The sequence below is a fragment of the Oncorhynchus kisutch genome, linkage group LG20 (genome assembly GCF_002021735.2).
Source record: "Oncorhynchus kisutch isolate 150728-3 linkage group LG20, Okis_V2, whole genome shotgun sequence".
Taxonomy (NCBI): Eukaryota; Metazoa; Chordata; class Actinopteri; order Salmoniformes; family Salmonidae; genus Oncorhynchus; species Oncorhynchus kisutch.
The window spans coordinates 20,713,310-20,726,678 of record NC_034193.2 but is presented as its reverse complement, the minus strand read 5'-3'; the positions used below and the strand labels follow the sequence as shown (position 1 = coordinate 20,726,678).

The window sequence follows — 13,369 nt, the reverse complement described above, 5'->3', positions numbered from 1 at the left end:
ACAGGCACAAAAAAAAGCGTATTTAAATAGTTGCCAGCAGCACAGTTACAGTCACCAACGCTCTGGATAACACAAAACAGCCTAACCAACTCTGCTAGAGCGAGTAGTCTGACATTCTGAGCAAACTCTGGCACTCCAGATTGAATTTACGAACACACCCAAAATCATAAAATTAGTCATTTGTTAACAAGCTAGCAAGAGGTTGCAACAGTATTAACTTCCGGTACAGGCGAAGCCCTAGTACCTTCGTTTACTGTATACTAAAATGAACTAATATTGTGTAGTATACACTATCAGTCAAAAGTTTTTCAACGCCTACTCATTCAAGGTTGTTTTATTTGTACTATTTTCTATGTTGTATAATAATAGTGAAGACATCAAAACTATGAAATAACAAGGAATCATGTAGTAACCAAATAAAGGGGGGGTATACAGATGATAGCCAAAAAAGTCCAACTCCATATTATGGCAAGAACAGGTCAAATAAGCAAAGAGAAACAACAGTCCATCGTTACTTTAAGGTCAGTCAATACGGAAAACTATCAAGCACTATGATGACACTGGTTCTTGTTAGGACCACCACAGGAATGGAAGACCGAGTTACCTCTGCAGCAGGAGGATAGGAGGGATAAGGTCATTAGAGTTACCAGCCTCAGAAATTGCAGCCCAAATAAATGCTTTAGAGTTCAAGTAACAGACACATCTCAACATCAACTGTTTAGAGGAGACTGTGAATCAGGCCTTCATGAACGAATCGCTGTAAATAAACCACTACTAAAAGACACCAATAATAAGAAGAGACTTGCTTGGGCCAAGAAACACAAGCAAAGGACATTAGACCAGTGGATTTTTGGTTCCAACCGCTATTGCTTGTGAGATGCAGTGTAGGTGAACGGATGATCTCCGCATCAGTATTTCCCACTGCAAAGCATGGAGGAGGTGTTATGGTGTGGTGGTGCTTTGCTGGTGACACTGATATATTTAGAATTCAAAGCACACTTAGCCAGCATGGCTACCACAGCATTCTGCAGTGATTCACCATCTCATCTTGTTTGGGCTTAGTGGGACTATCATTTGAATTTTCAACAGGACAATGACCCAACACACCTCCAGGCTGTGTAAGGGATAGTTTACCAAGAAGGAGAGGGATGGAGTGTTGCATCAGATGACCTGGCCTCCACAATCCCCCGACCATAACCAAATTGAGATGGTTTGGGATGAGTCGGAGCGCAGAGTGAAGGAAAAGAAGCCAACAAGTGCTCAGCATATGTGGGAACTCCTTCAAGACTGTTGGAAAAGTGTCCAGGTGAAGCTGGTTGATAGAATGGCACGAGTGTGCAAAGCTGTCATCAAGGAAAAGGGTGGCTATTTGAAGAATTTCAAATATAAAATATATTTTGATTTGTTTAACACTTTTTTGGTTACTACATGATTTAATGTGTTATTTCATAGTTTCGATGTCTTCACTATTATTCTACAATGTAGAAAATGAATGAGGAGGTTTTCTAAAACTTTTCTAAAACTTTTGACCGGTAGTGTATACTCATTAAGCATGTAGTATACAGTACGTTGGTATGGGTATTCGAGCACAGCTCGAGTATGAAGGAAGCGCATCTCCCCTAAATATCGCAGAAAGACATTCCCAGACCCACCCATCCAGCGATAAAGGGGAGCAGTTTTTCGCAGATACTCTGTGCAACAAGTTTTAAATGCCAGGTCTGTCTTTTTATTGACATATTTAGATTTTAATTTGTAAAAAAAAAAAAAATGCAATCCAGAATGCAACATTATGTCCATTTCAAATTATGAAATTCATATTTCTAGCGGAACTAGTAATTGAGGTTTGCACATGTACCCGGATGAGATAGCGGATGGACTAAGGAGAAGAACGCACGGTGAACGACGGAGGGAGATTTGAGAAGAAAATATATTCATTTACTTTGTTGAATTGTTTATTTGGTTTCTTGCAAAATGGAAGATTTGGACAAAGACATACGATCCACTGCGAGAGGTTTTCATTGCATCCTATGCAATGTGAATGTACCCAATAGTAAGTGAATGTCGTCGTTTTGCTATTTGGTTGCAGTTAACGTTAGCTAGCTATCGGCTAGCCACAAACCAACCAGATATATGGCTAACTTACTTTAGATAGCTAACTAGTTCATTACTCTGTCGGCTGTAAACTAATCAGCCAATCGTACAGGTGGCTAGGACAGTAACGTTAGCTAGCTAACCTTTTAGAATTTCTATGATATTTTATCAATTTCAGTTAACAGAAGTAGATACTTACAGTAAATGCTTAGCTAGATATATGAATTCATGACAATTAATACGGACGCTGGCTTAGTTTTACACATGTCTGCTGGATAATCTAACGTTATGCATATCAGTTTTGTGACCAATTTTCTTTACTGACTGGAAAACACTGAATCTACAGAGGCCAGTCTGGATGCCCATGTGAAAGGGCGAAAGCATGTGAAGCTGAGCACAGTGCGGGCGACTCGGAAGGCTCAGGTGGAGAACAGTGTGTTTGTCAGTGGGATCAAACCGGATACAGCTCAAGCTGACCTTGTAGACTACTTCCAAAGGTTTGGACCAGTGTCAGAAGTCATCATGGACAAAGACAAGGTGAGCTCTAAGTAGTTGGAGTGCTGATCTAGGATTGGGGCCATTGTCAATATCATCTTGCTGCCATCTCTTCTCTCAATATTATATTCTCTCAATCAGACATTGAAAAGATGGCGGCATATACATTGTCAGATTACTTCATGGCGCAAATTTAGCATTTGCTAAATTCCAAAGTTCCACCTGCAACTAGCCATGGGAGTTTAGAAAACACTGGTACCTTCCAAGCTGAATTAAGGAAGTATCGGCAAGTAAAGGTTGGTTGAAAAATAATGCCTGATTGAACATCCCAAACCATAATTATTAAAGGACAACTCTTTCATTAGTCCATTGTTGATATAGTCCCAAAATGTTTTGCATGTCATCAATCAAGTTTTCAAGATATGTAACTTTCAAAATAAAGAAATCAGGCAGATTTGAAAGTTCTTAAACCTCTTAAACTTGATTGCTGACATGCAAAACATTTAATGGTAGGATAATCCATTGCTTTATAAAGTTTTTTTTCCATAGCTAGCTGGAGAGGAATATTCTTTGCAGTATTCTTATGGACCCCCAGCCCAAACAGTTGGTTGACACAAGCCTCGGACATACCCCTTGTCATATGTCTATAATCCATTGTCTTCCGTCCACAGGGTGTGTACGCTATTGTGGAATTCAGTGAGAATGACAGTCTGCAGGCCACGCTGTCCCGGTTAGAGCACGACATGAACGGTCTGAAGCTGCGGGTGAAACCCAGGGAGAACAAGGAGTTCAAACTGATCCCTAAAAAGAGGCAGGATTCCAAGAACCTGCAGCAGATACTGGAGCGGCTCACCAAAGAGCTGTGCCAGACTGCTTCGGTAAGTGTTCCTTAGTTTAGTGTCCCTCCTCATTTCATGTTCCATGACTCTCTCTGTCTGATATGCACTATTAATGTAGGGAATGATAAAAAGGGTAAGTATCAAAGTGCTGATGGATATGATGTGTTGTTGAAGTGCTTCTCTGTCTCCAGGTGAATGAACAGATGCAGAGTGTGGTGGAGCGATTCCAGTTGGGGGAGAATGAGAAAAAGGCCAGAGAGTTACTAGTGCAACTGCTCCAGGAGGTGTTTACAGAGTTCTTCCCAGGTAGGCCAACTTTCATTGAGCCCAATCATGTAGCTTGAAGTACAAATAGCCCCTAACCACAGATCAAGGATCAGATTACCTCCAGTCATAATCTTAACCACAAGGGGGATGAAAAATAGCTGACCCCGTGTCAGTGATTAGGTGCATAAATGATGGCCTTTGATGTTTGTGTGTGGTCTTGGTACAGATAGTCAGATCCTGGCCTTCGGTTCCTCCGTCAACACATTTGACATCCACTCCTGTGACTTGGATCTGTTCCTGGACCTGGACAACACCAAGGTGTTCCAAGCTCGGGCCAAGAATTCTTCTGAACAGGTGTGGTGGTGTCAACTTTTATAACGTCCCCCAGCGTCTCAATGTATTTTAAATTACCCATGCTATCTCCAGCACTCCTCTTCCTCTGATGTCCTCCAGGCAGGGGAAGGCCCATCGGATGACACCCGCTCTGAGGACTCCATCCTGTCCGACATCGACCTCTCCACTGCCTCGCCGGCTGAAGTGTTAGAGCTGGTGGTGGCCATCTTGAGAAAGTGCGTCCCTGGGGTGCACAAGGTCATGCCGGTCAGTGGCGCTCGCCTCCCTGTGGTTAAGTTCATCCACAAGGAGCTCAACCTCCAGGGGGACGTGACCATCAATAATAGGTCAGCCTATACAATGCTACTGTCATAATTAAATGGTACGAGTCATTTAATGCATCTCTATTGCTACTGTACTGTGTATGGCCCAGAACTAAGCTGACCACTACCCCTTCGTCCTAGAAACCTAATAATGATCAGAAAAGTCCCAGAGAGCAACTCTTAGTACTTTGGGTATGAGGATAAGCACGACGGGCCACAATGGGTCCCCCCACCAGCCAACCTTACTAATCTCACTTCCTCCACCCCTCAGACTGGCGGTGAGGAACACCCGTTTCCTGCAGCTGTGCTCAGGGCTGGACTCCAGGCTGCGCCCTCTGGTCTACACTATCCGCTACTGGGCTAAACAGAAGCAGCTGGCTGGTGAGTGGCCTTCACAGCTCCCCTGTAGGAGAGACTAACATCATTTTAGATCAAACACCATTTTGAACAGTATTCAGTAGGGGTCAGCAGAACCTTGCTTGTGGACTTTCTGTGACCTTTTTTTTGTCTACAGATGATGTGGTATTATGCCTCTTTGTGCTACATGCGTGTCATAACTGTTTTGTCTCTCTGGTGTTTCTCCCGTAGGTAACCCCAGCGGTGCTGGACCCTTGCTGAATAACTATGCTCTGACACTGCTGGTGATCTTCTATCTGCAGAAGTGTGACCCTCCTGTTCTCCCCACGTTGGACCAGCTGAAGGACATGGCCTGTATGTACTACTTCCTGTCTGCACCTCTTTAAAGCTCATCACAAATGGAACATGCATGACCTTAACACGCATCTCATCTCAAGGCATTTCTATTCTGAACAAAAAATCTAAACACAACATACAACATGTGTGGTGAGTATGCTAGGCCACGGAAGAACTAGGACAGTTTCAGCTTCCAGGAATTGTGTACAGATCCTTTAGACGCAGGGCCGTGCATTATCATGCTGAACACAAGGTGATGGCAGCGGATGAATGGCAAGACAATGGGCGTGAGCATCTTGTCACGGTATCTCTGTGCATTCAAATTGCCATTGATAAAATGCAGTTGTGTTCGTTGTCCGTAGCTTATGCCTGCCCATACCATAACCCCATCGCCACCATGGGGGCCTTCTGTTCACAACGTTGACATCAGCAAACCGCAAGCCCTCACGACTCCATACACGTGGTCTGCAGTTGTGAGGCCAGTTGGAAGTACTGCCAAATCCTCTAAAACGACTTTGGAGACAGCTTATGGTAGAGAAATTAACATTAAATTCTCTGGCAATTCTCTGTTTGTTTTTCTCACTGTTCTTCTCTTCCTCTAAGGTGAGGAGGAAGAGTGCGTGATCGAAGGCTGGAACTGCACCTTCCCCAGTCAGCCCATTGCTGTGCCCCCCAGCAAGAACACCCAGGATCTGTGTAGGTTACACCAAAAAATTGCATGAAAAATACATCCAACCATGCAGGGGAAAAAAGGATGGGCAGCATTTAATTATATATATTTTATATATATACACACACACACACACACACACACACACACACAAAGTAAGCCACCAATTGTGCAAGTTCTCCCACTTAAAAATATGAGATGCCTGTAATTTATCATTATAGGTACACTTCAACTATGACAGACAAAATGAGCAAAAAAAAAATCCAGATAATCACATTGTAGGATTTGTAATGATTTTATTTGCAAATTATGGTGGAAAATAAGTATTTGGTCAATAACAAAAGTTTATCTCAATACTTTGTTATATACCCTTTGTTGGCAATGACAGAGGTCAATTGTTTTCTGTAAGTCTTCACAAGGTTTTCACACACTTTTGCTGGTATTTTGGCCCATTCCTCCATGCAGATCTCCTCTAGAGCAGTGATGTTTTGGGGCTGTTGCTGGGCAACACGGACTTTCAAGGACCTTGAAATGCTTCTTACGAAGCCACTCCTTCGTTGCCCAGGCGGTGTGTTTGGGATCATTGTCATGCTGAAAGACCCAACCACGTTTCATCTTCAATGCCCTTGCTGATGGAAGGAGGTTTTCACTCAAAATATCATGATACATGGCCCCATTCTTTCCTTTACACGGATCAGTCGTCCTGGTCCCTTTGCAGAAAAACAGCCCCAAAGCATGATGTTTCCACCCCCATGCTTCACAGTAGGTATGGTGTTCTTTGGATGCAACTCCGCATTCTTTGTCCTCCAAACACGACGAGTTGAGTTTTTACCAAAAAGTTATATTTTGGTTTCATCTGACCATATGACATTCTCCCAATCTTCTTCTGGATCATCCAAATGCTCTCTAGCAAACTTCAGACGGGCCTGGACACGTACTGGCTTAAGCAGGGGGACACGTCTGGCACTGCAGGATTTGAGTCCCTGGCGTCGTAGTGTGTTACTGATGGTAGGCTTTGTTACTTTGGTCCCAGCTCTCTGCAGGTCATTCACTAGGTCCCCCCGTGTGGTTCTGGGATTTTTGCTCACCATTCTTGTGATCATTTTGACCCCACGGGGTGAGATCTTGCGTGGAGCCCCAGATCGAGGGAGATTATCAGTGGTCTTGTATGTCTTCCATTTCCTAATAATTGCTCCCACAGTTGATTTCTTCAAACCAAGCCGCTTACCTATTGCAGATTCAGTCTTCCCAGCCTGGTGCAAGTCTACAATTTTGTTTCTGGTGCCCTTTGACAGCTCTTTGGTCTTGGCCATAGTGGAGTTTGGAGTGTGACTGTTTGAGGTTGTGGACAGGTGTCTTTTATACTGATAACAAGTTCAAACAGGTGCCATTAATACAGGTAACGAGTGGAGGACAGAGGAGCCTCTTAACTTCTTGCGTCGAGCAATCCCGTATCCGGGAGCGTAATCATAGCCTCAAGCTCATTAAATCAAATCAAATTTATTTATATAGCCCTTTGTACAGCAGCTGATATCTCAGTGCTGTACAGAAACCCAGCCTAAAACACCAAACAGCAACCAATGCAGGTGTAGAAGCACGGTGGTTAGGAAAAACTCTCTAGAAAGGCCAAAACCTAGGAAGAAACCTAGAGAGGAACCAGGCTATGTGGGGTGGCCAGTCCTCTTCTGGCTGTGCCGGGTGGAGATTATAACAGAACATGGCCAAGATGTTCAAATGTTCCTAAATGACCAGCATGGTCGAATAATAATAAGACAGAACAGTTGAAACTGGAGCAGCAGCACGGCCAGGTGGACTGGGGACAGCAAGGAGTCATCATGTCAGGTAGTCCTGGGGCATGGTCCTAGGGCTCAGGTCCTCCGAGAGAAAGAAAGAGAGAATTAGAGAACGCACACTTAGATTCACACAGGACACCGAATAGGACAGGAGAAGTACTCCAGATATAACAAACTGACCCTAGCCCCCCGACACAAACTACTGCAGCATAAATACTGGAGGATGAGACCGGAGGGGTCAGGAGACACTGTGGCCCCATCCGAGGACACCCCCGGACAGGGCCAAACAGGAAGGATATAACCCCACCCACTTTGCCAAAGCACAGCCCCCACACCACTAGAGGGATATCTTCAACCACCAACTTACCATGAGACAAGGCTGAGTATAGCCCACAAAGATCTCCGCCATGGCACAACCCAAGGGGGGGCGCCAACCCAGACAGGATGACCACATCAGTGAATCAACCCACTCAGGTGACGCACCCCTTCCAGGGACGGCATGAGAGAGCCCCAGCAAGCCAGTGACTCAGCCCCTGTAATAGGGTTAGAGGCAGAGAATCCCAGTGGAAAGAGTGGAACCGGCCAGGCAGAGACTGCAAGGGCGGTTCGTTGCTCCAGAGCCTTTCCGTTCACCTTCCCACTCCTGGGCCAGACTACACTCAATCATATGACCCACTGAAGAGATGAGTCTTCAGTAAAGACTTAAAGGTTGAGACCGAGTTTGCGTCTCTGACATGGGTAGGCAGACCGTTCCATAAAAATGGAGCTCTATAGGAGAAAGCCCTGCCTCCAGCTGTTTGCTTAGAAATTCTAGGGACAATTAGGAGGCCTGCGTCTTGTGACCGTAGCGTACGTGTAGGTATGTACGGCAGGACCAAATCAGAGAGATAGGTAGGAGCAAGCCCATGTAATGCTTTGTAGGTTAGCAGTAAAACCTTGAAATCAGCCCTTTCTTTGATGGGAAGCCAGTGTAGAGGCTAGCACTGGAGTAATATGATCAAATTTTTTGGTTCTAGTCAGGATTCTAGCAGCCGTTTTTAGCACTAACTGAAGTTTATTTAGTGCTTTATCCGGGTAGCCGGAAAGTAGAGCATTGCTGTAGTCTAACCTAGAAGTGACAAAAGCATGGATACATTTTTCTGCATCACTTTTGGACAGAAAGTTTCTGATTTTTGCAATGTTACGTAGATGGGAAAAAAGCTGTCCTTGAAATGGTCTTGATATGTTCTTCAAAAGAGAGATCAGGGTCCAGAGTAACGCCGAGGTCCTTCACAGTTTTATTTGAGACGACTACAACCATTAAGATTAATTGTCAGATTCAACAGAAGATCTCTTTGTTTCTTGGGACCTAGAACAAGCATCTCTGTTTTGTCCGAGTTTAAAAGTAGAAAGTTTGCAGCCATCCACTTCCTTATGTCTGAAACACATGCTTCTAGCAAGGGCAATTTTGGGGCTTCACCATGTTTCATTGAAATGTACAGCTGTGTGTCATCCGCATAGCAGTGAACATTATGTTTTCGAATAACATCCCCAAGAGGTCAAATATATAGTGAAAACAATAGTGGTCCTAAAACGGAACCTTGAGGAACACAGAAATTTACAGTTGATTTGTCAGAGGACCAACCATTCACGTGGTGTTGCAAACTGATATTTTTCCGACAGATAAGATCTAAACCAGGCCAGAACTTGTCCGTGTAGACCAATTTGGGTTTCCAATCTCTCCAAAAGAACCATAACGCAACGTTAACTATTCATGAAAATCGCAAATGAAATGAAAGAAATATATTCACTCACAAGCTTAGCCTTTTAACAACACTGTCATCTCAGATTTTCAAAATATGCTTTTCAACCATAGCTACACAAGCATTTGTGTAAGAGTATTGATAGCTAGCATAGCATTAAGCCTAGCATTTAGCAGGCAACATTTTCACAAAAACAAGAAAAGCATTAAAATAAAATAATTTACCTTTGAAGAACTTCGGTTGTTTTCAATGAGGAGACTCTCAGTTAGATAGCAAATGTTCATTTTTTCCAATAAGATTATTTGTGTAGGAGAAATCGCTCCGTTTTGTTCATCACGTTTGGCAAAGAAAAAACCCTGAAAATTCAGTCATTACAACGCCAAACTTTTTTCCAAATTAACTCCATAATATCGACAGAAACATGGCAAACGTTGTTTAGAATCGATCCTCAAGGTGTTTTTCACATATCTATTCGATGATAAATCATTCGTGGCAGTTGGGTTTCTCCTCGGAAGCAAATGGAAAAATACACGCAGCTGGAGATTACACAATAATTGCGACAGAGGACATCAAGCGAGCACCTGGTAGATGTAGTGTAAAATGGTCACTCTTCCAATGATATGCCTACAAATTCGTCACAATGCTGCAGACACCTTGGGGAAACGACAAAGTGTAAGCTCATTCCTGGCGCATTCACAGCCATATAAGGAGACATTGGAACACAGCGCCTTCAAAATCTGGGGCACTTCCTGTTTGAAATTTCATCTTGGTTTCGCCTGTAGCATCAGTTCTGTGGCACTCACAGATATCTTTGCAGTTTTGGAAACGTCAGTGTTTTCTTTCCAAAGCTGTCAATTTTATGCATAGTCGAGCATCTTTTCGTGACAAAATATCTTGTTTAAAACGGGAACGTTTTTTTATCCAAAAATTAAAAGATCGCCCCCTATATCGAAGAAGTTACAGGTCTGTGAGAGCCAGAAATCTTGCTTGTTTGTAGGTGACCAAATACTTATTTTTCCACCATAATTTGCAAATCAATTCATAAAAAATCCTACAATGTGATTTTCTGGATTTTTTTGGGGCTCATTTTGTCTGTCATAGTTGAAGTGTACCTATGATGAACATTACAGGCCTCTCTCATCTATTTAAGTGGGAGAACTTGCACAATTGGTGGCTGACTAAATACTTTTTTGCCCCACTGTGTGTGTGTGATATATATATATCCCTTTAGCAGACACTTTTATACAAAGCAACTTAGTCAGTCATGCGTGCATACATGGGTGATCCCTGGACTCAAACCCTCTATCGTGGTGTTGCAAGCGCTATGCTCTACCAACTGAGCTACAGAAGATGTTAGAATATCAATAGTAGAATTGAAGATGCCATTTTATCCATTGATTTCTTTTAGATTGAACAATGGCTTTAAGCTTCTTCTTTTTCTGTAGGTGCCCTGCTGTCAGGCTTCTTCTCCTTCTATGCCCAGTTTGACTTTGCCAGCTCTGTCATCTCCATCAGGGAGGGCTGCTCTCTCCCTGTCACCAGCTTTCTTAGCCGAGACAAGGTAAAGGGGGAAGGGGAGGCCATGGAGCAGGAGAGGTCCTCAGGCCCCAAGCTGGGCCCCCTCAATGTGCTGGACCCCTTCGAGCTGCACCACAATGTTGCGGGCAACCTGACTGAGCGCAGCCAGAGGAGCTTTCAAAGGGAGTGCCAGGAGGCAGAGAAGTACTGCCGCAGCCTGCAGTACATGCGCAAGTCCACCAAAGGTAAGGTGTGGGGCCTGGTGCGCCTTTTCACCCCCCGGGACGAGGGCCCTCACCACCACAAGGGGGCTGAGGGGGCAGAGCGGGAACTAGCCATCAGCATCCCCTTCAAGGCGGCATCGCTCCCCGAGGTGGTCCGCAGCCAGCTGCACTCTGCCGGGGACGGCTTCCGCTTGCTCTGGTTCCAGAGGGTGTGCTCTGCTGTGGAGGGGGTGATTCAGGGAGTCCTTAAGTGCAGCCTAACTAACACTGGCATGGGGGAAAGCACTGGAGCTGACGGAATGGATACTGCGTCTCCAATTGGCAAATCGACAAACGACCACGGTGAGAACGCCAGCCGCCTTGCCTCCAGTGACTGCAGCCCACAGAGCAAGGACACCCCAGGAACCAAGAGACACCTGCTGTCCTCTGAGAGCAGTGGTGACTCCGTGTCCCCGCAGGGCAAGAGGCCCAGGTTGGACAGTTACATCGGGTCCCAGCCCGGTTCTCCACACTGGACCTACATCCAGAGGCACAGGGTGTGGGCGGGCCGGCGGAAGGTAAGGAGGGAGCTGCTTAAAGGGGGAATGGACATGGACTCCAGGCCAGAGGGCAGCAGTGTGGAGCTGGAGACCCAGGTGACCAAGCACATTGTGGACAAGGAGCCAGAGGACAAGGAGCCGCTGGAGTTCCAGGTTCAGGCCCAGGTGGTGGGCGGCACAGAGAGCACCAAGGCCGTGATCAAGTTTCGACCCTCTGCCGATGGTGCCGGACTGTTCCAGGACTTCTTTCACTTCCTGGAGATGTTCCTGCCCAAGATGGCCGACACACTGATGGGGAAGACTGGGTAGATGATGTCAGATGACGTCAGACTGTTTTGTAAAAGGGTTGTGTGGGTTCTGATAATCATCACTTTTAGTTTTTTCTTCTGAATAGTGGAAGAGTGGTTGAAACTGGCCACTTTGCACTATTTTCAGATTATGGGAGATTTTTTGTTGTTGATAAAACTAAAGGAGTTGTCTCTTCCGAAAACGGATCTGACCAAGATGGCTCTGAAGTGTTATGAAAGAGCTTGAGCAATGGCTTTGATAAAGCCATGAAAATATTGTGAAAATTGATTGTGCGCTGTCATGCTATTAAGTTAGGTATGTTTTACTTGTTTTAGATTAGGGTTGGCAAGTGCCCTGCAGCAATGCACTCCTTTGTATTGTTTCAGTGATTTGTTTAGTTTGACATCTTGTTTTATGGGGGGGGGGGGGGGGGGGTTGAAGGAAATTAAAGGCTATTGAATACTGTTCTCAACAGTTGGAATTAAATGAAAAACATATATTTTTTAAATATTCTTTTTAAAATTCACATGCCGACTTTTGCCCTTTGTCTTGGCGCCGTTGTGCCACAGAATCTATCCAATGTTTAACTATTGGACAAGCTCCCATGTCCATAAATCACAATGGTAGGCTGTCTACCTAAGGTCTCCAGGGGGACTTGCCTGTTTATGATGTTACACAGGTCATAATTACATGGTGCATGCATCATTGACCCTCTGTCCACCATTGAAACAGCCTGGCAGACACAGGTCTATGCCAGGGGAAGTGTGTTTACTGGAAGCCTGGTCCAGATAGGCCTCTTCTCATACGACTGAGACCAACAACTGCAATTGCTCAGGCAGGTAGCCTAGGTAATAAAGCAGCATATCTGCCGCCATAGTTGGCAGTGGATAGGTGTAGTGCTGGGCGGTATGGCCAAAATATCAGCTCACGGTTCTTTTTAAAAATGTTGAAGGTATTTGATAGTATTTTATGTTTTTAAATTATATTGTTTGCAACACTCATTATCAAGTTCCAAACTGCCCCTGGAAGCACCATCAGAGCGATAACTGTTCGTCAGGGGGCTTCCTGAAACGGGTTTCCATGGCCGAGCAGCCGCACGCACACAAGCCTAAAATCACTGTGCTCAATGCCAAACGCCGGCTGGAGTGGTGTAAAACTCACCACCATCTGGATCAGTGGAAATGCGTTCTCTGGAGTGATGATATCATGCATCACCATCTGGCAGTCTGACAGATGAATCTGGGTTTGGCAGATGCCAGGAGAACGCTACCTGCTCCACTGCATAGTGCCAACTATAAGGGTCTGAGGATGTTTTTCATGTTTCAGGCTAGGCCCCTTAGGTCCAGTGAATGGAAATCTTAACGCTACAGCATACAATGACATTCTAGACGATTCTGTGCTTCCAACTTTGTGGCAACAGTTTGGGGAAGGCCCTTTCCTGTTTCAGAATGACAATGCTTTTGCGCACAAAGAGAGGTTCATACAGAAATGGTTTGTTGAGATCGGTGTGGAAGAACTTGACTGCCCTGTACAGAGCCCTGACCTCAACCCCAT

General features: G+C 44.8%; 1 protein-coding gene across 1 annotated transcript; it reads left to right on the top strand.

The window, feature by feature from the left end:
* The first annotated feature begins 1,848 nt into the window (after window positions 1–1,848).
* Window positions 1,849–12,968, top strand: tut1 (terminal uridylyl transferase 1, U6 snRNA-specific). The gene is made up of 10 exons (XM_020454385.2): window positions 1,849–2,050; window positions 2,438–2,628; window positions 3,258–3,464; window positions 3,617–3,731; window positions 3,919–4,046; window positions 4,146–4,372; window positions 4,620–4,729; window positions 4,937–5,059; window positions 5,645–5,737; window positions 10,692–12,968. The coding sequence occupies exons 1-10, from the start codon at window positions 1,972–1,974 to the stop codon at window positions 11,834–11,836; spliced, it is 2,418 nt and encodes an 805-aa protein (XP_020309974.1). The 5' UTR covers window positions 1,849–1,971; the 3' UTR covers window positions 11,837–12,968.
* The last annotated feature ends 401 nt before the right edge of the window (window positions 12,969–13,369 follow it).

Coding starts and splice junctions, on each gene's coding strand:
- tut1 (XM_020454385.2), top strand. CDS start 1,972: ATGGAAGATTTGGACAAAGACATACGATCCACTGCGAGAGGTTTTCAT. Junction 4,730..4,936: donor TAAACAGAAGCAGCTGGCTG/GTGAGTGGCCTT, acceptor TTTCTCCCGTAG/GTAACCCCAGCGGTGCTGGA. Junction 5,060..5,644: donor CCAGCTGAAGGACATGGCCT/GTATGTACTACT, acceptor TCTTCCTCTAAG/GTGAGGAGGAAGAGTGCGTG.